Genomic DNA, 25,477 nt, shown 5'->3' on the forward strand with positions numbered 1-25,477 from the left:
GCACGAAAGTCTAGCCTGCCTTTTGGAAGCACTGCAGTTCTTATTCCAGAAATCATGCAAATTTCTAGTTTGCATCTGAAGGAGAATCAAGGTATCGCGACATTAGGCCTTTAGGTAGGTTTCAAACCATAAAAATGCAAAAAAGAAAGACAGACAGATTGACTGATTGACTGATTTTAGAGACAGGGTCTCCCTATGTTGTCCAAGCTGGCCCTGTACTCCTGGGCTTAAGCGATCCTCCCACCTCAAGCTCCCAAGTAGTTAGGACTACAGGTACATGCCATCACACCAGCTGATATATTTATTATCATCCAAAGTTTAAGTAGAATTGCAGCAGGACTCACATTTTGATATTGGACATTTACTATCTTGCACAGAACTTGGCTGCAGCCGAATTAAACAGCACAGGATAAAATTCACTCTGAACACAACTAAATTAGTACACATTGGACAAACAGCAAAGGACCAATGGATATGCCAGACCAGATAAAACACGGAAAGAAAATAATCAGAAGTTGGTTGGGGATTACTAATATATATATATTTTTTAAGTCCTCCTAGGTCAAGCACAATAGAAATGGCACTTTCTTTTTAGGGTTCTCCCACACAGCTGCACTGTCTTCCCAAGCCAGCAGAGGGCACACTTCAGCTCACAAAGACTCACCGCTTTCTTTTGGATGAAAATTTGTGCATCTTTCAGGTGGCCTGCAATGTTCTCACACAGACGTTTCCTCTGTTCCTCATTCAGCACGTTCACATAGAATGCCCGCACCTGCTCAGGGAAAAGAGCAAGTGCAGAGAATCGAATCACCAGTTTATCACCAACAAAGTTCACCTACTACAACACTTACGAAATCCATGATAAAAAAAGTTAGAATTTAAGAATAATTTTAAATTACTAACTAAAACTGTCATTTGGGTTGTGTTCATTTTTTGTTTTAAGCAAAATAAGTAAAATTCATTTATTAATAGCTCTTAACTGCTTTCTAATAATATCCTTTATAGTAACTGCTATAATTCTCTTATAAATAGATCTACAATTTAAAACCTCACCACATGCTTAATACTGACAAGTCTAAAATGTGCAAGCTGCCTTTGAATGTAAACTTAGCACAATACAACCTTTGTTCAATTCACCCAGAACCATGGAGGAAAATAAAAACTAATTTAGCCAGAGATATAATTTGATATATAGATATGTAATTATATATAGAGATAATATATCTAAAAACTACCTCATTTATACATGTGCATCTGTAGTTATTCTGAAGCCAATATTTCTTAGGCAAAACATATGAATAGTGATATTTTGCTAGATTATTGGGTTTGCCTCTAAAATAAATATCCATAAATTAAAATGAAAAATAGGAGCTTAGTATCAGGTATGTGAATCTGAGCAGCCTCTGCCCAATTCTGAAACAGGTTGTAGCTATGATTTTATTCTTACATTTCATTCATTCATTCCACTCATTCAACAAATATTGAGTATCTATAATGTGCCAGACTCTGTTCTATGTGCTGTTCTATTAATGTTTATAAAGTCCAATAACACCCAATTATCCAAAGTATCACCTTCATAATATATTAAGAGATGCATCATTTCCCTAAGTCATCAAATATCAGGCTATAATTATGTTTTTAAATTTTTGAGTAAAGTTTAAACCTGCTACCAAAGTTAATCAGACATAACACAATCTAATCAAAGTACTATATCCTGGGGATTTTCTCAGGCCCATCTCCAATTCACTAATTCTCTCTTCAGCTGTATTTGACGTATTTTGTGAAAACGTCGACTGGGTCACGTTTGAGTTTCTATTTCAAATGTGAAATATCTGTTGAGTTTTTATTTCATGGATAGTAATTTTTGTTTCTAGAAAATACTATTTGGTTCTTTTTCAAATTTACCTGTTTGTTTTTCTCCTCATATCCTATTGTCTTAATAATATTCCCTTTTTGCGTCTCTTTAAATATGTATGTTTATTTTAAAGCCTCTTTCCAATGCTCACGTCTATGATTCTTCCATCTATTATTGCATGTGTAATTTCTCATTAGATTTCCTTGTATGTATTATAATTTTTCACTACGACTCATCTTCAACAGGAGTTATCTTCTGCAGAAGTACCAAATGTATCCTAGTTGTAAAAGTGTCTTCCTGTGGTGATTTTCTCATCTCTGCAAAGACCTAACAGCGTTCACTGATTCACTTGTTTCTCAGTTAAGGTCTTTCATGGTTCCAACTGGAGTAAGAATGCAGGGACCTCATTTGAGCACAGCATAGGGGAAGGACTCCCAATTTCTTGGAGTTGACTGCTTCCATTTAGAGCCCACATGCTTCCAAGCTGCATCCTCAGTCTGATGGGTAGTTGAGGTGCCCTTTCCTGGTTCTCACCATTATGCCAAGAGCTGAGCTCTAGTTCTGTGAAAACTGTGAAGCCTGTGGCCTCAACTCCTAACCCCTTGGAGGCATAAAATCTTCATAAGGTACAAATCAGGTCTGGTTATCATTACACAATATATACTTTCAACGTTCATGCACTACTCTGATTCCTCTTTCATTTGTGGGACTTGGAAATTAAAACTTTCTTGTTTTTTTAGCCCAGCTACATTATTAAAAAAAATTAATCCTTCTATGGGAAAACTGGGACAGTAAAAAATAAAACAAATAAAAAACTTAATTTAGCATGTCCATATGTGAGAAGTAGAAGAAAGGCCTCCCGTGTCAGCTCAATTTGCCATCTTGAACCTCAGTCTACACCTCAGTCTGTCACCTCAATCTACAATCTTGAACATCTTGAAGTGTAAGAATTTGTTCCTGCAATTCCAGTGGAATGCTGCAGCCAGCTTGCTTATGACAGTAGAAACACAGCCATTATAAAGATTAAATTATATAAACTTATAATTAAGTATAGTACAAACAAAAGTAATACTTAAAACAACATTTCCTAATTAATAAATATTACCTATGTTTTTGAAGTCATTTGTGTCTACTGTATCACTATGGGGGAAATACTATATAACAGTGATATAGCACATCATTTTGCAATGCCACAGGTTTAGTGACATCATGTTAGTAGCCTGAAATCAGCCCTATGAAATATTTCCACCATGAAAATGGATAAACACTACAAACCAGGGCTTTCTCCCCAGGTAGCCAGCTGTTAAATATTTATCAACACACCACTGAATAAAATCCATTTAAAAAAAAAAAAACCTTGCTGTCTCAGAGATTTAGTTAATCACTTTTACAACTAGGATACATTTGGTACTTTTGCAGAAAATAACTCCTGTTGAAGATGAGTCATAGTGAAAAATTATAATACATACAAGGAAACCCAATGAGAAATTACACATGCAATAATAGATGGAAGAATCATAGACATGATCATTGGAAAGAGGCTTTAAAATAAACATACATATTTAAAGAGATGCAAAAAAGGAATATTATTAAGACAATAGGATATGAGGAGAAAAACAGGTAGATCTGAAAAAGAACCAAATAACATTTTTTGTTGTTGTTTTAGTTTTGGTTTTTGTTCTTGTTGTTGTTTTGAGACAGAGTTTTGTTCTTGTTGCCCAGGTTGGAGTGCAATGGCGCAGTCTCAGCTTGCTGCAACCTCTACCTCCCGAGTTCAAGTGATTCTCCTGCCTCAGCCTCCCAAGTAGCTGGGATCATAGGCACCCACCACCATGCCCAGCTAATTTTTTTGTATTTTTTGTAGAGATGGGGTTTTACCACGTTGGCCAGGCTGGTTTCAAACTCCTGACCTCAGGTGATCCACCTGCCTTGGCCTGCCAAAGTGCTGGGGATACAGGTGTGAGCCACCATACCCAGCCTACAGGTTTAAGGGTTAAACAAAAAAAAAAGTATGTGTACATATTCCGTCACCAGGGGCGGAATGCAGTAGAGCAATCACAGCTCACTATGGCCTCGAACTCCTCAGATGAAGTAGCCTTGATAATATCTATTGTTCTATCTTCCAATTCACTAATCTTCTCTTCAGCCATGTTAACCTCCTTTAAAAGCCATCTACTAAATTCTAAATTCAGTTGTTATATTTTCTAGTTATGTCCATTCAACTCTTTTTCTATAGCTTAAAGTTCTCTTACTAAATTCTTCATGCTGTCATCTATTTTCTTAAACCTATTAATCAGTCATTTTAAAACCTGTATCTGACAGTTCCATTATTTAAGCCTCCAGTAAGTTTGTTTCTACTGTCAGTTTGTAGGGGGGTTTCTCTCCCTCTTGATTTTCAGTCATAAGGTCTTAATGTGTTAGGTGCCTGGTCATTTATTGCTGAATGCTGAACATTTCCATATAAAAAGGTCTAGAATCATTTGAGGTTCTATGTTCCACCAAAGAAAATTTTGTTTGCTTCTGACAGATGGCGTAGAGAGAGATCACCTTAATCCAATCTGAGACTGAGCAGAGGCAAAGTTGTGTTTCATGTTTTGTGAGAGCAAGTTTATTTCAAGTTTGCCCTTATTCCTAGGCATGGCCCTTCAGGGATTTCAACTGAAAGCCCTGAGTGTAACTAGAGGCTCTGCTTCTTTGCAGACCTTGAATTCCAATTTTTGTCCCTTCAGACTCATAAGACTGCTGTAAACACCACTCAGCTTCTGGACCAGTGCTTACAAATTAACAAATACCTCAAGAGGAAAGGAAACCAAATGTCAAATTTACTTCTCTGCACTTTTTTTTCTGCACTTCTTTTCTATCTTTGATCTTGATCCTTTAAATCTTTGTTGCTTTGTTAGCTCTCCAAAGCCTTCAAACAAATGCTTTATGTATTTTACCTACTTTTTCAATGTTCTCCATGAAATGGTAAGTATGATACAAGCTAGTCTGCCAGAGACAGAGGCAAGCCCAAGTGAATCATTTTTAAGAGAATAAATCTGGACTTTCTTTTGTATTTCCCACGGGATGCATCATCACAGAATTATGCTATGAATCTATAACAATAGTACTGTGATTACTTAAAAACCACACTATATCCTATATAGTGATAAGAAATTCTCTCAATAAGGATGAGCACATAATATTTTTCATGTGTAAGCAATAGCCTCATTAATTCAGTTTTGCAAGGGTTGTATCGGCTGGTTTAATACCTGTATTGACCTCATATAGGCAAAATTCTTTGAGAGGCAGGGAATGTACCGTAATATACTTGGTGTCATCTGCATCACCAAAAATAATGCAGTTACATAAAAGGTTTGCAGGAAATGTTTTAAGCTCATCTAAAAATGGTTTATATCCTACAATAATGTAATTTCTTTTTTATATATACATATATATGTATATACGTAAATGCTTTTCAAGCAAAGATATCCTCACAGTGAATTAATTCATGTATTTAAGTATCTTTTACTTGGAACCCACATTCACAAACTGAGAAACTAGAAATAGGTTATAATCTAATTTAAATACTAAGTTTAACACTAACTGCTCAAACAGAGCTCTAGAACAACTGTACTTTTAACTTTATTATTTTATTGTGTGTGATATAAGTTACACTGGACACATTAAGGAGGCAGCTGCCCACCCACAGGCCCTTTCAAATCTGAGGGCCTCCTTCATATCATGTGCTGAAACAGCCCTTAGGACAGCCATAAGCGACAGGAAAGAGGATGAGCACTTGACCTGGGGCAGTTAACTAGAGGCTGACCAAGGCCAATGGTGCAACCTGGGGTGAAAAGATTAGCCAAGTCAATAGGATTCCATCTCTCTAGAATCTGAGATAGACGTGTTGAGAAAAGGAGTAAAAGGTGGTCCAAAAAAAAAAAAGAGTAATACATGGAGAAAGATGCCTTAAAGGAGAAACCATTGTGGAAAAGCCACAACAATGATAAAACAGAAGCTCTGACGCAGATAGGAGAAAACAGGAAGCCATGGTAAAAAATAATCGATTAGCACTGGCAAGTAGAAGCAGACAGATGGAGAATAAGCCACATGAAGGGCGAGCTCTGCAGTGGAAACGCCCACACTCTTGTGGCCAAGGTTCCTGAAGCTATTTTGGATCTCTAGTTCTAGTCCTTGAACCTGGGCTGTCCTGCCCAGATTCTTAGATTTGTCTCCACATACGCTGTATATGCTCATTTCTTAAATTCCCACGAAATCACTGTTTCCCCAATGTCCCCCTCCCCATATCCCTTCAATAAAGTTTGAAGAAACTGAGACAGAGTCTCCATACCTTGAGGCAAAAGACCAGAGGAATAAAACCCTTCAACTCCAGCCAGTTAGGGGCCCAATTTATTATCACAGATGAGTCTTCCTTGAATTCAATTTAAGATACATCAGACAGTTTGGGCGTTGCGGGTGGGAGGGGGGGTGCAGATTATGCAGGCATTGACAAGGAGAATTAGCAGGTGACTTCCATAGCAGACAAAGAAGTCATTACCTGAGTAACATTATCATCGTTGGCAGTGTTGAATCTCCGCACTTCTCCAGGATACTGGGTGCTGTGCTCCAGGACAGAAGGCTGTTGTTCTGGAGCACCAAAGCTGTTGGGGTAGTAATTTGGAGCACCACCTTCAAAAGAAAACCACTCAGATGCACGTAGGAACAAGAAAAATCAAGTAGGTCTGCAAATAATCACTGTGATGAGAAATAAATTTAAGTGGTAATCAAATACACATGCATACATACACGGATATAAACACAACATACACATGTTATTTTTAATTTCCTGCATTTAGCTACAGGTAGTATGAAGATTCTTAGTGAACGCTGCCATCTGCTAAATGCTTGCACAGGCTGCTGCACTTTATGAATGAATCTCAAAGTCCCTTTTGACACTTCAAAGGGTCTCATCTATCAGTCTTCTGAGGCTTACAGCACATGTAGAAGTTTATACAGGCTTGATTTGGCCACCATACAGGGATGAGGTTCAAAGACACATTCCAAAATTGACTTGAAAAATTGTGTCATTTGGACTCAGGTTCAATTCAAACACTGCATCACAAAATTCTTGATGGAAATCTGAAAGTTCTGGTTCCGCTCCTTGAATCTACAAACACAAGCATGGGGCTCTGTGATGTGACCTGACTGCTGCAAGGTCACACAGAAGCCAGTGGTAGATATGGGGTTGGAACTCTGGGTTCTTTGTCTCCTCCAGCCCAGCATACACAGTATTTCCATTACAGAACTCTACTTTGCTATTCCTTGAAGTGTTTTTAGGATTCTCAGGGTATCTCTCCTTTACTGACGATGATGACTTTGTTCCATTGTAGCTTCACTTTCACACCCTCCACAGATCAATAAAAAAAGAATTTTTAAGAAAATGTGGTAATTGTATATCAGCACTTACTTATCTGGGCTTATAAGAAACAGTGACAAATACAATCAAAACATTTTCTTTGACTTTTGAAATAAATTATGAGGCTTTTTTTTCATTTTGGCATATTTATTTTCTCAACTATACTTTGCTTTGGCTGATATTAGCAGAAGCTTTCATTACCCGAGCACACACTGCCTAAACAGGAGTGGCCCAGAAACATATTAAGTGGTTTGAGCAAACCAATCTGGGGTTGGAATTTTAGCCAGCTCACTACCATAACAGATAATCCACAGTAGATAATCAAGAGATGCCTATGTATGACATTCATCAAGACACCAAGTGTGTGTGTAGGGGAAGGAAGAACACCATACTATTATGGAGCCCAATTATTAGCTCAAGAAATTCAACAGATCAGCCACACCTACATGAAAAGCAAAATGCTCCAACAACCAGCCATCACAGTGTTTTCTTCATTAAGAATTTGCTCTTTGAAATGTGCCTAGTTAATTTTTAAAATCCTGCTCCCAAATGAGCTCCGACCTTTACTCAAAGTGGGAGTTGTCTTTAAGGCACTGACCACAAGAACAAATAAGCTCTTTCATGGAGCTTCTAGGTCATAGCCCAAATGCTCTACTTTTAAAATCAGGCCAGGCGCAGTGGCTCATGCCTGTAATCCCAGCACTTTGGGGGGCCAAAGTGGGTGGATCACCTGAGGTCAAGAGTTCAGGACCAGCCTGGCCAATGAAACCCTATCTCTACTAAAATTACAAAAACTAGCTGGCATGGTGGCACACTCCTATAGTTCCAGCTACTCAGGAGGCTAAGGCATGAGAATCGCTTGAACCCAGAGGGGGAGGCTGCAGTGAGCTAAGATCATGCCACTGCACTCCAGCCTGGGCAACAGAGTGAGACTCCATCTCAAAAATAAATAAATAGATAAATAAATATAGCAAAATGTAACAGCTGTGGCCTTTGGGTGTTGGGACTATATGGGTATTTTTCTTTTTTCTTCTTTTTCCTATGTTTTCCAAATTTTCTGTAGGACACATATATTATTTTTATTATAGAAAAATAAACTTTCTTTGAATATAGACATCTGTGGTTATAAACGTAAATCATCAGTAAAATTTCTAAAGGGATCAAGGCATGCAGTCCATATTACTAAAACACATGTCCTAAATGGGAAAAGAAAATAACTGAGATCTGTATTAAACTGTGGAATAGTAAAAGGAAAAAACTTCAATCAAGCATTCTGCTTGACTTATTAGAATAAGTAATTAGAACTAGAGGCTGTTTGTATACGACACCAAAAAAAAAGTAGTTAAAAGAAAAAGATTGTAAGTTTGATAAATGAGTTCCAAAAAAAAACAAAAAGTGGTAGAGTTGATTCACATGACTTTATTCACTTAGGGAAAAATGAAGGGAGGGGAATCCTTTGACTTGCTCTGCCTTCCCTACTCTCTTCTCCCCGGCCTTCCCTGCTAATTCTAGCTCCCTTCCAAATTCTAGCTAGGGCTAGACCTGCTCCTCCGGGGCCCCAACAGAACTGCAAAGAGAAACAAGACTCCAACTCTTGGCTTTCGCACTTCTAAGGGTCTAAGTCTTGGTGATTTTACAGTGATTTAAGGAACTGTCCATTTTGGTGAAGTGTCTTCAAAACCTAACTCCCAAGCTGGATGCTACCGTACTCTAGCCAGTGTGAAAGATCTTACTCCCTGCTTTTAACTACTGGATACAAGTAACATCTGAAGTGGAAACTCTCAATAAAATATATAAAATAGATTAAAAGCATGGAGAGTCCTCAGGCAGCCTAAATCTTCACTGCTGGGCAACAACACGCCCAGTTAGCAGCACCTGGAGAGCACCTTCACCAAGCAGGAAGGTCCTGCGGGGCCACCTTGAGAGCCACTGGCCTGGCCTCCCACCCATCTGCTCCACATGCCCTCTGCCCACGCATGGGGAGCCCAATGTCTTAAGGCCTACCCTGATTGTCCTGCATGCACATGGGGCCGTCACGCTGGTAGCTGGCCACTCGAGCACGGTAGGGACAGTTCACAGGTATCTGAAGATAATTGGGTCCCAGGCGGTGGCGGTGAGTGTCAGGATAGGCAAAAAGGCGGCCCTGCAGTAATAAATGCAATAGATACTGACTAGGGGCAGTAACATATAACATAGGAATAGGCTGTAAACTTCATTCTGAAATTTGAAGTACAAAGCACTCTGTACATGGTTACCATAAAATTCTGCCTTTCCCCCTACTTAAGAGTGAAGCCTCTACTCTTACGAGTTCTCCCTAACTGAACAATTCTTAATTTCCCAGGCCCTATGGCCAACCATAAATCTTCCGTCTGTTTTAGGCAATAATACCTTTTTTCCCCCTTCTGCATAACAAGTTAGTGTCTTGTCTTATACTGTATTACTTGCTATTCCCAAGGAAGTATTACATTATAAAACAAATATGCTAGAACATTAACTAACTGAAATACTGAATTAATTCTATTCCTCCTCATTTCCTCACTCCAGGGGAGGCACCAATCATTTGCTCTTAACAAAAAGCAACAAATTTCTACAAAACCAACAGTATGGGAAATTCTTCAAATAAGCACTTCCAACTGGGCACAGTAGCTCATGCCTATTATAATCCCAGCACTCTGGGAGGCCAAGGTGGGAGGATCACTTGGGCCCAGTTGTTTGAGACCAGCCTGGGCAACACAGCGAGACCTGTCTCTACAAAAAAAAAAAAAAAAAATTAAAACATTAACCAAGCATGGTGGCATGTGCCTGTAGTCCCAGCTACTCCAAGAGGCTGAAGTGGGAGGACTGCTTGGCCCAGGGGGTTGAGGCAGCAGCAAGCTGCAATCGTGTCACTGTACTCCAGCCTGGACAACAGAGCAAGATCAGAAAAAAAAAAAAGTACCTCCCATGATGCCTTCTGAATTATCTTAGATACACTTTGAGCTCTGAGACTTTCTAGATATAAACAACAACAACAAAAAATCTGTGTTTCAAAATGAAAGCCCTACAATGCCAAAGGTCATGAATCTAAGATTAAATTATGTTCCATATTAACCAAGGCAAGGATGGCAAGCATTTTGAAATTTCTTTCAGTTAATGCTCAAACAAAAGCTTTAAGATAAATTCCACATTAATCTTAATATCTAATGACTGACTTATTCTCATTATTCATACTTCTTTTCTATAAGCAATTTTTCTTCCATTGAATTTATCACTGGCCTTGAATCTTAAAAGTATTTTTAGATCCCTAATTCTATAAGGCAAAATAAAAACCAAATTGAATAGGGCAACTTAAGCAATAACCTTGTACCAAATCACTGATACCAACAGACTTAATCCAGTACCAGGGTTCTGTCAATATTTTGCTTTTGGCTGAATGACTTCCTCTTATCATCATTTCAAATAGCCTAAGATCATATTTAGATGACCAGCCATGCAGTCATGACCAAAACTCAGCTATAGGTTGGAAGCTGGTTGTCTCCTCTGGCTCAAAAAGTTGTGCTCTTGACTCCATCAACAGGATAGGAGATACAATCCTGCCATGGGCAGCTCCTGAATGTAGCCTCTATCACATAATTCTGATTTTGTGTCACCCTGTGTTTATCAGGCAACCTTACCGCACCTATGGGTGGAGACCAGCAGAAGTTGGGAAATGGGCACAGTGAGGTCATACCCTGACACCAGTTTGAATCTAGGCCTTCCCCAAGGCCCTGTGCCTGAACTCCCTTGCTGGACCTGCATGAGTGGGAAAGCCTTTCCCACTCAAGCAACCGGCTCAACTTCTCCAACTCTTGGCAAAATATAGAGAATGAGAGCAAGAAAGGCTGCACCTGGGTCCTCAGGTATTCAGGGGACAGTCTCTCCATGACTTGTATTATATTATTTGTCCATTTCACCATGGTGTGGCTCACCACTTTGGATAAAGTTATAAAACTTATTAATATGAACTTGTTAAAAGACACCTGTAAACACTGCCCATTAATATACCAACTGCCACTGCCTAGGCTACCATACTCATAAGCTCTCAGCAAGAATAACCCCAAAGCCCTCCTAACTGGCTTTCCACTTCTGGTCCAACAAGACAATCTACATACTCCCTACTCACCCACTCAAAAAATCTCAAATCATTCCTTAATAGTCACCAAATGGCTAAATGAGTACAACAGTCCTTCCCCAACTGTATGGCTCCTCACAGGCTCCATGGTATTGGAACTCATAGTTAAATGACCTAAGAAGGGTGGGGAAAAGCTAGGCTAGAAACAATAACTTGACAAACTTACGAAAGCTCTTTCAAACACTTTCTAAAACTCATCTTAAAAAAAAAACCTATAAAGAGTATACTGAATTTAAAATAGATATATTTGCCCGAACTGAAATTAATACTAACAGAAATTATATTAATTTCTACTTGTCATCCTTTTTCAGGACTCTCTTCCCCACTGTTTCAATAGCTGCCTTAGACATTTGCTTTCTTAGGATGTAGAGAATATGTATTTGCTTTGCAGTCCTTTTCTAGGGGGCCTAGTTCTCCATTCAAATCTTCACTGTTCTTCAAATTATATAATTCAGTGCTGCTGACTGCCTCACGGTCCCACTGTGGTTCCAAAGACCCATGGTGACTTGGATTCTTGTGAAAAGAGTTTAGGTAACCTTGTATTCCTCAATCCATTCCCTCTCTGTCTAACCAGAGTTATGCAGCTTTAGCTCTGCCCATGACAATTTCATGCCTTGGCAAATCCCATTAGCTTCACCCTCACACAGTTCAGCTACCACGCAGGGAGTTTCAAGGCCCAGGGTCACATTGTTTTAGCTTCCTCTACTCCCTGGTTTCAATGCAACTTCTGCTTTTCCTCTGAGAACTGCCTGACTTTCCTTTTTCTATTCCCAACCCCTAGTTCCTGCTTTTTCTATTTATCACCAAGAGGAGTGATTCTACTCAATACATCCCAGACCACATTTCTCAAAACTGAAGAAAGCTCTTCACTCCTACTCAAGCATTTAAGGTCCCCTCTGACATATACTCAACGAATCTATCCAAATTCTATTCTTCTCATTCAGGAAAGAGTGACTATTTATAGTTTAAACACACCTAACATGCTCCACCTTTGTGCCTATACTCAACTCCTTCTCCTGCCCCATTTTACCTATTAAAAATCAAAATCCTATCTATTCTTCAAAACAATCTCAAATGCTACCTCGTTCATGAAACTCTGTGGCCGACCTCCTATCAGACAAAATTTTGCCTCCTGGATCACCATGGCACTCTGCCTTATGTTATGGCACCCGACAGTTCACCATACACAACAGACAGGTACTCAATTTATAATAGTTGAACTGAACTAAAAACTAATGAAAAACTTACTTTCTATAAAAGCCTCAGATGCTCCCCAATGTCATAAGCAAAAAAGTTATTTTTAAAAAAACTTAAGCTTGTCCTCCATGCAGACTGAAACCTGAACTGGAATCAGATACTTTACATAAGAAGTAACCTTCAGTCGCTGTGGTCTGATTTGGGGTACAATCTTTAACCTTTGTTTCAAGGTCACAGTCCGAAACCACAATAGATTGATTTACACGGTAATTATTAAGCCAATTATTTTCCTACTGATTCTGATCCAAAGTAGAATTTTTCACTTTTGGTACTCTTGAAAGAGCATATTAAAAAGTAAAACATACTGACAGCTTAACAACATTAGCAAGGTGAATGGTTAATCCACTGCCTTTATCACTGGCAGCATACATGTAGTTCATAAAAATCATCCCTAGATCTCTTTTTACAAATGGAAAAATTCAAGCACCACCGTGAAATAGAAAATGAGGCCGGCAGCAGTGGCTCACGTCTGTAATCCCAGCACTTTGGGAGGCCGAAGCAGGCAGGTCACTTGAGGTCAAGAGTTTGAGACCAGCCTGGCCAACATGGCAAAACCCCATCTCTACTAAAAATACAAAAATTAGCTGGGCATGGTGGCGGGTGCCTGTAATGGCAGCTAATCAAGAAGCTGAGGCAGGAGGATTGCTTGAACCTGCAAGGCGGAGGTTGCAGTGAGCCGAGATCACACCACTGCACTTCAGCCTGGGCAACAGAGCAAGACCCCATCTCAAAAAAAAAAAAAAAGAAAATGAATAAAATTAGGCTTACCAAGGTATTATAATTAATTAACCATACTTCAGTTACACACTGAACAAATGATGTTTCACTCTACCAATACTTAAGGTATTTCTATTATGTCTTTTTCTTTTTTTTTAATTAAGAGACTAAGTATTCTTGTCTTTACACATGTAGGGACTTTACCATGGAATTTTGTTTATACTTGGTTTTTTCAAGGAATGCTCACTGAAGGATAGTTCACCTCAGTGAGTCCCACAAGGTAACCAAGCACCTAAAGTTTAAGTAACGTTCTCGTTAATTCCTCATATAAGGATCATGCCAAGCTGCACATTTTGTGTGTGCATGCTCACATGGACACCTGCCTCGAACATCTCAATCCACCAGGCTCACCTGAAGCATTTTGTCAGGGCTGGTCTCAATGCCAGGGGGCATGTTGCTTGGGTCGAAGGCTATCTGTTCAACCTCAGCAAAGTAATTAACTGGATTCCGGTTTAAGACCAGTTTACCAACTGGGATGAGAGGGTAGTCCTTGTGAGGCCAAACCTGAAAATGATGTCATATTCATAATTAACAGGCAATCAACCAAAGGAAATTAAAGCTACCCACAAAAATACCAGATTTCAAATACAATCAAGCCAATGAAAATAATTTTTAAATCCAATAAAACATAAGAATTTAAGATGAGTGCCTTAGTTAAATCTTTCACAATAGGAAGTGGTAAGTACTGACAGTTTCCCTAGGAAAAAGTACATCTGTTTCATAAGTTCCCTGTTAATAACAATATATGAAGCCACATACACATACTCAATGAAATGACAAACAGGAATGTGGAAGCAAGATGCTGGTAAAGGACACTCTGAAGTGGTACCCTCTATATTTTGTATATGACTTCGCCATCGTTATAATTGTTTGACTAGATTTTTTTTCTAATTAGGTAAGAAGAGACTTAAAAAAGAAAACAATATAGCTATTACTGACTCACCTTGGTAAGATCAAATGGATTAAATGGAAAAGTTTCTGCCTGATTAAATGTCATGACCTGGATGTAAAAAGTCCAGGAGGGGTAGTTTCCTGTGGCAATGGCATTAAAAAGATCCCGGATGCCATAGTCAGGATCTTCCTGGGAAAGTCTCGCCGCATCTTCAACAGAAAGGTTTTTGATGCCCTGGTCAGTCTACAAAATGAAAAAAAGAAGCTCCAATGGAAACTTACTGGCAAAGTTATCAAAATGTAATCAGTAACTCATTGAAGGATTATGAGTAACACCACCCAAAGAATGAACTTTCTTTACAACAATACTTCCATTGTTCAAATCTGATACTAATGAATTTATCAACAAGAAATTCTATTTGATTACCCCAATACTTTTAAATGTCAAGGAAATTCCATCTACACATTTCATATTTAAAATCAGTCCTATCTTTCTGTTTATGTGTTCTATTATTTGAATTTTTACATTCATGTTACTTTCCAAATCAGAAAAATCAAAATATATCTTAAAAGTAGGCAAAGGATTAATAAAATTAAAGGACTACTTCCCTTTTATCATGAAGTAATGTTTTAATTCCACTTCATGATAGCTCAAATCAATTACTGAGACTGTGCTCGGCTAGTATACCTTCACCCCTGTCCTATTCCTTTTTTTTTTTTTTTTTTAATAAATCATAGAATCATAGCTCATAGAGCTGAAAAGAACTTCAGTACAGCCACCTGGAACTAGTTCTCTGACTACGAGCAGGTAAAATTAATATTCTGACTTTCCAAGCAAGCTATTAAAACCCAGAGAAGCTGTGTCACTTCATAAGTGCTCCTGTCATCATATCATACTGTTCTTTAATGGACTGACCATGTGATCTTATTCTGAAAGACCTCCCAACAAGCCAAGTGCCACAGAAAGATTTCCTTAGCAAAAATCAACTCTGAATGCTGGTCTGTTTCTACCACAGAAATCCCAACTCTCTCGTCAGTGAAAAGGTCTGAACTCTTACTACTGAACCAGAAGTAAAGCCACCTTCAGTATTAAAAAAAATGAAGGTCACGATGTACACATAACCCAAAGAGCTAATATATTAACTTGTTCAAAAACATTGCAATACCTTTCTGATTTTAACTGAATCCTTTAGGTTTAGAAAAGAATCATCTTAGGTCAGAATAATCCAGACTGATGAATCCATGTAGATCTCAGGCTACCTTAGGGCCCTAGGATAAAAGATCCACAAGCAATCCAATCTTTCCAGGACTTGTATAGCTGGTAATATTATACCAACTTTACAGTGAAAAGAACTGGAGCTCAAAGAACTTTTAATACTATGCCCAAGGCCACAATTATCTAGAAGAGTAAAAATCTGAGTTCAGGCTGGCATAACTCTAAAGCTACCAACTAGACTGGCTGTCCCAGAGACAACCATTTAGTCTTACTCTAAGTAACACTACATTGACCCTTTTGGCAATTACAAGCCAATTTTATGTTCCTTAAAATTTTTCCTTGTCAAATATTATAGATCCAAGTTATGATGATAAAAAGAGGTGATGGTTCTCCTGTTTGATATGCCTACATTAAGTTGTTCAGATAAAGAAGAAAACAGGATAGAATAAAACAGGGCTTTTGGACGTCATTAAGAGAGAGATTGTCCAGTACTGGTCATGAGCCCACTTCTTTCTGCTTATCTTAGCAGCAGTATTTGGAAACAGAGGTTCTCAGGTTTGTTTTTACCTAGCCCTTGGGAGTTCTCTGGGAATATCACCAACGCGCCAGGGTTCACTGGTAATATTGCTCATTGTAACGAATGACAAGCTTAAACCAAAAGAGAACCCTTTAAAATATTTCAGTTGATTAAAACATTCTCAAAACCCTCCCCAGATGTAACGCATTTGATCTGGCTATATGAACGCAAATTTTTAAAAACAGTACAATTTTGTTTTCTGACATTTATAACTGATTTTACTTATATGCATTGTTCATAATACAAACTCAATAAATGCTAAGTAAATAGATGGATGACTTAAAAAGTGAGAAGAAATGATATTGGAAAGATGCCATTGGATGTTGGAAGTGATAGTGAGACTGGGATATGCTCCAAGCTGTGTTAGCCCTCTTCTGGGCCCTAAAAGGTATCTATGCTCAGGATAATGACTCAGGGCTAGGCACTTTATTATTTTCTAGAGCTTAACTCCAAACTCCAACAAGAACTCTAAAAAAGCCAGGCTAGGGCCAGGCACAGTGGCTCACACCTGTAATCCCAACACTATGGAAGGCCAAAGTTGGGGATGCACTTGAGGCCAGGAGTTTGAGACCAGCCTGGGCAACACAGCAAGACCCCATCTCTATTAAAAAAAACTTTAAAATCAGCCAGGCATGGTGGTGTGTGCCTGTAGCCTCAGCTACTCTGAGACAGGGGGATTCCTTGAGCCCAGGAGTTCACTGCAACCCAGGAGTTACTGTGAGATACGATCATACCACTGCACTCCAGCCTCAGTAACAGAGTGAGAGCCTATCTTAAAAAAAAAAAAAAAAAAAAAAAAAAAAAAAAGCTAGGCTAAACTAGGTGGAAATTATTTCCTTCTGACTAGCCTAGAGGTCTATACTATCTTCCTTGAGCCCAAACCAAAAGCTTAGATATTCCCACTTCAGGGAGAAAGCTGTACTCAACATGAAGCTGCCAGCCCAGAAACATTAAACCAGAAGCAGCACAAAAGCAGCACATTTCCTAAATATTTATGACAAGGGACACAGGATCCAGAAAAAGGAAGTTTAAACTGTTGATCGCAACCATGTGCCTTACCTCTGGCCACATGTAAAAGGGAGACGAAAGAGGAACCACACACAGTTCTAACAGGACAGTGTGAAGTTATGTCCTCAGGTGGAAGCCAACAAAACACTCACAGTACTGATCAGCGAGATCAAGACTTCCCATCTTTGGGGAGGGAGGTGAGGGAAACGTGGGAGAAGCCTTAATCTTTGCTCAGTTCTTCAGGAAAAATAAGGAGGTGTGTGGTAGGAGCCTTGTACACTCTGCCCCAAAGGTATAACACGTACCTTATAATGGAATTTGCAATAAACTGCCTTTCCTTCTGCGTTAACCAGCTTGAAAGTATGTGATCCATATCCATTCATGTGGCGATGGCCATCTGGAATCCCCCGATCACTGAACAAGAAAGAAACCTAAGGAACAGAAATATAAAGCCTAAAATGTTTTCATTTAAATTAAAACTTCCTAGATTTTTAAGATATTCCTTAGTTTCCAGAAAGTTCCTTAATGACATAAAACATACTAGCCTATTTCCCATGGGAAGGGTTACATTATTTCACCTGTAGAAAATAACAAACAGAAAAATTTTAAACCAAAATGATATGTAAATCACTAATACTATGACTCAAAATTCTATGAAGGAAAGCTAAAACAACCTGAAAACTGGCCTAATTTGTTATTCAAAATTTATTTTCATAGCAAATTTGGTACTACTTTCCCCTCACTTCCCTAATACAGAGCTTTACCTTGTACTACAGACTTTCATCCTTACTATTGCTAAATGTCAACTGACAATGTTGCTATCTATCTATCATCACCATTTAAGGCTGATGAATGCGGGATGATTAGTAAAGCCAGTTATTACAAAACTCTTCATGATCAAGAAATCTGAGGAAGCTTATTCCAATCAAACAGCCAAAACTGGAGAGACACTTTATGAGGAGGCATAATTAAACACTGCATCCCAGGTGATATAAGACAATGGAAAAAAAGGGTTCATGCCTGATGCAGAGACTCGGGACGTAGGCTCCAGAAGTCCCAGACCATATCCGGATCCTTCAGATGCGTCTGAGGATTTCTCTTTTGGCTGTGGATAAAAGATGGAAACTAAATAGAAAAAAAGAGAGAAAAAAATTCAAAAACTAAGTTTACAGGAATTATGGTATCTTGCATTATACATGCCTATTACTAGGTTTATGGATTATAACTTTAAATACAATCCTGGAATTTTAAACTGCCAAACCATAAAATGAAATATACTCAACATAGACAACTAGCACCTAAGATACCCTAAAGTATTTCGAATATACTCAAAACTACAATCTTTTTTTTTTTTTTTTTTTTTGAGACAAGGTCTCACTCTTTCACCCAGACTGGACTGCAGTGGCATGATCACAGCTCACTGCAGCGTTGACCTCCTGGGCTCAAGAAGACCTCCCAACTCAGCCTCCCAAGTGGCTGGGACTATTGGCATGAGCCACCACACCTGGCTAATTTTTGTACTTTTTTGTAGAGACACGGTTTTGCCATGTTGCCCAGGCTGGTCTTAAACTCATGGACTCAAGTGATCTGCCTGCCTTGGCCTCCCAAAGTGCTGGGATTTATAGTATTTTTTCCTGGAAAAAATATACACACCCTCCCGCATGCATACACACACACACACACACACACACACACACCCTCCTGCTGACTCAGAGCATGTAGAGACACCCTCTGTTTGTTTCCAAAGTAAAGTCCCTCTTTTTACTAATCTTCAATGTTCTGCAAGGAAAACTAAACTCACTTCCCATTAAGTCAATGTATCTTAAAATGACAAATCTAAGACCAATGGTAACTGTTGCTACTTGATCTTATCAAATACAGAAAAATGTGTTGAAAAAAGTAATCCAGACAACTCATATTCTTTTCTTTCTGCCTTTCCCATGGTTTCTCCTCAAATGCCAACCTATTTGAAATCAATTTAAAAATCAACAAACATTTGTTGAGTGCAAAATACTCTATTACCTACCAATAGGGGATCCCTGATGAAGAAAATGGGGGTGTTATTTCCAACAAGATCCCAGTTACCATCTTCTGTGTAAAATTTCACTGCAAACCCACGAGGGTCCCGAACTGTGTCAGCTGAACCCGATTCTCCAGCTACAATATTCAAATGGAAACAGGAAGCATAAGCCACAGCACTTTACATCCAACAAGCCTGGAGACATAAAGAAGCACCTGGATCCATCCTTTCTAATCCACTTCCAAGAACTAAATTAGGTATTTAAGTGCCCGGGTTATTATTTCTACCCACCAGCTAATTCAGTCCACAAATCAAACAAAAGAATTAATTGAGAGCAATAAGAGAACATATGTAATAACAGCTGACAAGGTTATTCATTTAACATAATAAGATAACTTTGTTCAAACAAGTAATTAAGTTTTTAATTAAAATAAGGGAAGAGAATAATTATGAGGCTTAAAGTAGTGACAAACAGAATAAGTGAGTTGCCAAAATGATGAGGTTAACATTAAGAAAATGAGTTAAAATATTGGTTCTTAGTTCTTAATTTTACTTATTTTTACATTCCACGGTATTTTTTAAAATGCAGAGACTGACACAGAAACAGAACTAGTCAAGCAGTAGGCATACTGAAATATAGTATGACAGATCTAATACTATCTCTGTAACGTGAGAAACATCACTTAGCCTCTCAGAAACGAAAAGAATCCCATTCTGCAAAGTAGATCTACAAATTAGAGACTATATCTGTAAAGCACCTAACCATGGTTGGCATAGAGTTAATTCTTAATAAAGGTCACTGTAGGCATAGTTATTAAATAAGATTTCCACTCTATTCTTCTGTTAGAGGCAACCACTTTGAGGAAAGCTCTTTCCAAATGTCACAGAATTGCAGAGGTAGCCTCTGTGTAAGTGTGATTTCCTAAGACCTCAACAAACAGAAATATAAGTAACTTCCTGTGTGTCTCCAAATATGTCTTCTACTGTAAAATCTTGCCATAATTTGGAGAAGTGCTTGTTTCCTATTTTCTAATAACTTTTTCTTTAAGTTATAAACTTCCCCAAAAAGGTGAAGTTGAGTTAAGCCATACCAATCACGCCAATAAACCAACTTACCAACAGTGGAGAACCGAACTGCGATGGGAGTCCTCTTTCCAATATGCTCAAATACCTTTGCCTTGGAATATTTGGTAATGTCATGTGTGACCTCAAAGTAGCCAAAGGCCCCTAACGAGAAAGACACAGAAATCCTTACCATGAGACCATTACTCAGACATTCAGGTCCTTAACAGGTATGTGAGTAACAAGAGAAAATGATGGTTAGCACCAGTCTTCTGGGGGCTTCTAGTGTAGTGGGGGAAGAGGAAATGTCCAAACACAAAATAAAGAGGGTGAAATGCAAAGCCCTATTCTATCACTCAGTGCTAAGTTGAATGCCACATAGCTGGAGCCAAGAGAAGGAGGTGAGTGGGGCTAGAAGTAGTCAAGGTTGGCCCAAGGACATAGGACCTCAGAGGGGCCTGAAGTACAGGTAGGACCTATGAGAGAAAGGGAAGAACAGAGAGAAGAGGAGATGAAACCACAGAGAAAGAGAGAATCTTTTCAACACCTAGCAAGGAAGATACAAAGCAAGCAACACACTAAACAAGTCAAGATGGAAAAATACACAAAAACCACTGGAGAAGATGGGAAGAAACCTTATCCAGGAAGAAGAGATGAAGAAATGCAGAAGTCCTAACTGGAAGTCCCAGTCAGCAAGCTAAGAGAAAAACTCTCTTTCTGTGGAGCTCTTTTTCCAACTGAGTATTTCACTGTCTTTCAAACACCACCCCCATCTTTTGTGTCTGATATAAGAGCAATAAAGTAAGTTTTACAGAAATTGTTGCAAAAAAGGAAAGGAAAGGCCGGGCGCGGTGGCTCAAGCCTGTAATCCCAGCACTTTGGGAGGCCGAGATGGGCGGATCACGAGGTCAGGAGATCGAGACCATCCTGGCTAACATGGTGAAACCCCGTCTCTACTAAAAATACAAAAAACTAGCCGGGAGAGGTGGCGGCGCCTGTAGTCCCAGCTACTCAGGAGGCTGAGGCAGGAGAACGGCATGAACCCGGGAGGCGGAGCTTGCAGTGAGCTGAGATCTGGCCACTGCACTCCAGCCTGGGTGACAGAGCGAGACTCCGTCTCAAAAAAAAAAAAAAAAGGAAAGGAAAAAATCATAACAAACCCACCACCCTAACACAACTACCCCAAATTTTGCAGTTCATTCCGGTAACTACCCAATAAGTACACCATTTAAACTTAGTTGCAATTTGCAGTCAAGTGTCTATGTCTGTATTTCTGTACAGCAGGTCCTCAAATAACATTGTTTTGTTCAACATTGTTTCATTATAACGTTGATGAGAAAAAGATCTATTCCTAGCTGAGGTCACTATCTGTGTGGAGTCTGCATGTTCTCCCCATGTCCAGATAGGTTTTCTCCTGGTACTCCAGCTTCCCCCCACATCCCACAGATGTGCGCGTTAGGTGAAGTGACATGTCTAAATGGTCCCAGTGTGAGTCCACTCTGCAATGGACAGCATCCTGTCCAGGGCTGGCTCTTGCCTTGTACCCCAACCTGCCAGGACAGGCTCTGGCCTCCTACCATCTTGAACTGGAATAAACTGGTAAATAACTATCTTATTTTACTAATCTTTCTTAAAGGTATGTATGGCTCACATTTATTTCAATGTTTAATATTAGATGTATTTTGAGTCTCTATTTAGAAGTTTGGTGATATTTTGTCAATCAGAAATATGCCATAGGAACTTAACTCTTGCTTATGTCAATTAGCCTATCGTAAAATTCGTTTCATTACATGTCGTTTAGCTTAAAGTCAAAGTTTCCAAGAACCTATTGACATTAAATGAGGACTTACTGTATTTTTATTCCTTCAATGAACTGCATGATAGGAGAAATGGAAGACTGCTTTTTTAAAAAGAAACTATTTTATATATAATGTTTAATCTGAGGAAATAACCATCATTTATTTACTAATTTCCCTCCTGCTGGACGTTTTTCCTTTTTCCCACAAATAGAGATTTGGCACTTGTGTTAAAGGTCCTCCAATCCTTTGGGAAATAATACTTGACCTAGGTGCTGGGAAACAATCTTTTTACAGCAAATAAACACAGCACTTACCTGCTCCTTTAGCATGCACGACTCGCTCAGGAATTCTCTCTCGGTCAAAGTGAGCCATTTCATCAGTGAAAACCACATCCTGAACAAGAAGGGGCCCACGGGACCCTACTGTAATAACATTAAGTTTGTCTCCTATTGGGTTACCAGCTCCAGTGGTCAGGACATCAGCTTTCTACAGGAACACAGAAAGAAAGTGCAAGAGAGTTAGCACAATCAAACCTTTCATTTACACTGTCACGGATACATAGCTTTACGATGTTTATACCATCTGCCCTCTTTTTAAATTTCCTGTGTCCAACGTACTAAAATCCGACAGGATGGGCCATTGCCTGAAACTTTCAGTCATGCTTCAGAAACCTTTGACAAATCTCAACACCAATCTGCTAAGAAACTTGCTCTGAAGAGCAGAAAGATGATTTTGGAGCCTGAAAATGTGCTCAGCACCTGCTCCAGAGAAACCCACTGGGTTCTGCAAAGCTCCCAGAGAGGTGCCCAAAAGCATCCTACAAACTTAACGGTGAAATGTCCAACCCAACAATGAGAAGATGGTCTCCAGGGAAGCTGTGCTGGTCAATACTTTACTCAGAACTTACAGATGCTTTATTACTGCCACGACGTTCAAGTACGCTACCCTGTTTAGTGCATCTCAAACAATGTACACCAGCTATTTGCAACATCTCTTTTTAATTAAAAAAAAAAAGTCAACGGCTTTTACTGTCACTAAAAGTAAACTGTTACTGGTAAGGTGGATTACAGTATTAATGTTTTAAAGATAGCAAATGTCTCTGAAATGGGATAGGTTACTTTACTGTAATGAAGAATTAATTTTAATCCACCTGATTCTCCAATTTCAGTTACGTTAGAAGACACTCAGCTGTCCCTCCTCTAGAGTGAGAGCAGCATTCTTCTAGCCCCATGTGATCCTGGAAGCTCTTAGCTTCATCTAGTTCCATGGTCAGAGAATACTTTTGACCACAGACAAGTGCCTCTGCAGTGTCTTCCCCGGTCACTGGAAATCAGGCGAGACATGCAGGTGACGCAAAGCTACGCCACCTCCACGTGGGAGAGGAACTCAACGGCGTCTATGACAAACCCCAAAGACCAACTTCACACACAGAGAAAAGCACTATTTTTAGTATTTCCACACACCTGGAGTGGAGTATGTGGTTTTACTCCCCATGCATGTCTGTCCTGCATATTAAAATAAATTCCTGCCTCTTCTCTAGAAGGCAATATGGTGGGGAGTAGGCACTTAAAAAACCACAAAAGATCTGTGAGCTGTCGAAAAAATACACTGAATAAAGGAGACCGTGCAATTTGCAAAACTAATAAACAAGACCTTCTCACACACTAGGAAATGCCCTTGCCACTAGAGTTATATCTTCATCCAAGTGGGAAGAGGCCAACCTGGCACCAGGGAGAAACCATGAGTGCCAGCATTAGAGCCTGGGTCCAACTTCCAGTTCTGCCAATTACCAGCTATGTAGCTGCTGGCAAGTTACTTATTTATGAGTCTCCATTTTCATCTGCAAAACAGAATAATAACCACCTCCTAGGGTTAACACATGAATTAAAAGAGTTAAATGTAAAATGCAAGCCACACATTCAGCACATACATGCTGTCACTTCACTGACTGTGAGAACATGACGTCACAGCAGAAGGAGCAAAGCATCTGAAGTTTTATTTTTCTAGTAATCATGACAGATGCATACTCCTCCATCCACACTCTCTCACTCTACCATCTCTGTCCCTAAACCCATCTAGCAAAGCCCCTTCTAAACTGTCACAGTTTAAGGGTCCAATCAACACTTACCACCCAATCACACCACTCTTTTGAAGATACGTATGTTGCTAATACGTGTGACCCTCTGCAGGTTTATTTTTAAAGTAGAAAATGAACCAGGAAAAAAAAAATTCTACTTTCTAAAGTAGAAAATGAACCAGCAAAAGAGCAACTTCACCTTTAGTTTAAACCTAAAGCCTTGGTTTTCAACCTTGGCAATGCACTGAAACCACCTGGGGAGCTTTGTAAAGCCTCCTGATGCCCGGGTCATCCCCCCTAGAGACGTCTGATAGGAGGACCCTGGCTGAGGCCTGGGCTATTTTTAAATGATTCCTGTTCAAGCTAGGATTGAAAACCACTGACCTAGAACTATTGGGTGATAACGAAATTAAAATAATTAGAGAGCCAGAGCAAACCAAATCTGTCCACTCTTTAAATGCTCTTTTCAACGTATAAACAAGGTATTTTAGGAAGCCTTTAAAAAATAAAGGGACATCCAGGCTGAGCATGGTGGCTCACACCTGTAATCCCAACACTTTGGGAGGCTGAGGTAGGTGGATCACCTGAGGTCAGGAGTTTGAGACCAGCCTGACCAACATGGAGAAACCCTGTCTCTACTAAAAATACAAAATTAGCCAGGTGCGGTGGGGGGTGCCTGTAGTTCCAGCTACTCGGGAGGCTGAGGCAGGAGAATTGCTTGAACCCAGGAGGTGGAGGTTGCAGTGAGCTGAGATCGTGCCATTGCACCGCAGCCTGGGCAACAGGAGAGAAACTCCGTCTCAAAACAAAAAAAAAAAAAAAAAGGACATCCCATAAAAGATAAAAGTATGAGAAAAGATACCAAGAAGCTCAGTAAAAGGAATGCTAAACAGGCGAGAGTGTTATTTACATGCCAGCATCCTTCAAGTGGAGAGGGAGCTGCCCCTAAGGGAGAGATGAGAGCACATCACATGTTCCCTTCTGCTCTGGTTACTGAATCAGGGTGATATGGTCAAGAATAAATACCGCACCCAAAGGCAGCAGGTGCAGAGTTGGATAAATGAGTAAAGTACTAAAGCTTGAGGTGGTCTTTCCTGATGACACTGACTAATAAGAATGGGAAAACTGGAATTATGGCAGTCCTCCCTCCTGCCCAACGAAGGAATCCCCTCCTTAACATCAATCCTGTTAAGAAATGAAACCTGAGTTTTTAAGTTACAAATGGAGGCTTCAGAATCTCTTCCATTTCCCCACTCTAATAGTTAGATCAATTGTCCTCATTTATATAACAGCTTTCCTCGCACAAGCTCTTGTATATACAATTTACCTTCAAAGCCAGTGGGGCAGTAAAGCTTCAACAGTCAGCAATAGAAAAGGGAAGCCAGGGAGC

General features: G+C 39.4%; 1 protein-coding gene across 1 annotated transcript in view; it reads right to left on the minus strand.

The window, feature by feature from the left end:
* CAT (catalase) overlaps positions 1–25,477 on the minus strand; it is a 35,859-nt gene that overhangs the window by 2,998 nt on the left and 7,384 nt on the right. The window contains exons 2-11 of the mRNA XM_010358364.2: positions 22,325–22,496; positions 20,266–20,376; positions 19,156–19,286; positions 18,150–18,254; positions 17,435–17,560; positions 14,381–14,572; positions 13,789–13,941; positions 9,258–9,396; positions 6,396–6,526; positions 665–772 (exon numbers count right to left, since the gene is read on the minus strand). Coding sequence (XP_010356666.1) covers positions 665–772; positions 6,396–6,526; positions 9,258–9,396; positions 13,789–13,941; positions 14,381–14,572; positions 17,435–17,560; positions 18,150–18,254; positions 19,156–19,286; positions 20,266–20,376; positions 22,325–22,496 — 1,368 coding nt within the window. The remainder of the gene's footprint in view (positions 1–664; positions 773–6,395; positions 6,527–9,257; positions 9,397–13,788; positions 13,942–14,380; positions 14,573–17,434; positions 17,561–18,149; positions 18,255–19,155; positions 19,287–20,265; positions 20,377–22,324; positions 22,497–25,477) is intronic.

The sequence above is a fragment of the Rhinopithecus roxellana genome, chromosome 15 (assembly GCF_007565055.1).
Source record: "Rhinopithecus roxellana isolate Shanxi Qingling chromosome 15, ASM756505v1, whole genome shotgun sequence".
Classification (NCBI taxonomy): domain Eukaryota; kingdom Metazoa; phylum Chordata; class Mammalia; order Primates; family Cercopithecidae; genus Rhinopithecus; species Rhinopithecus roxellana.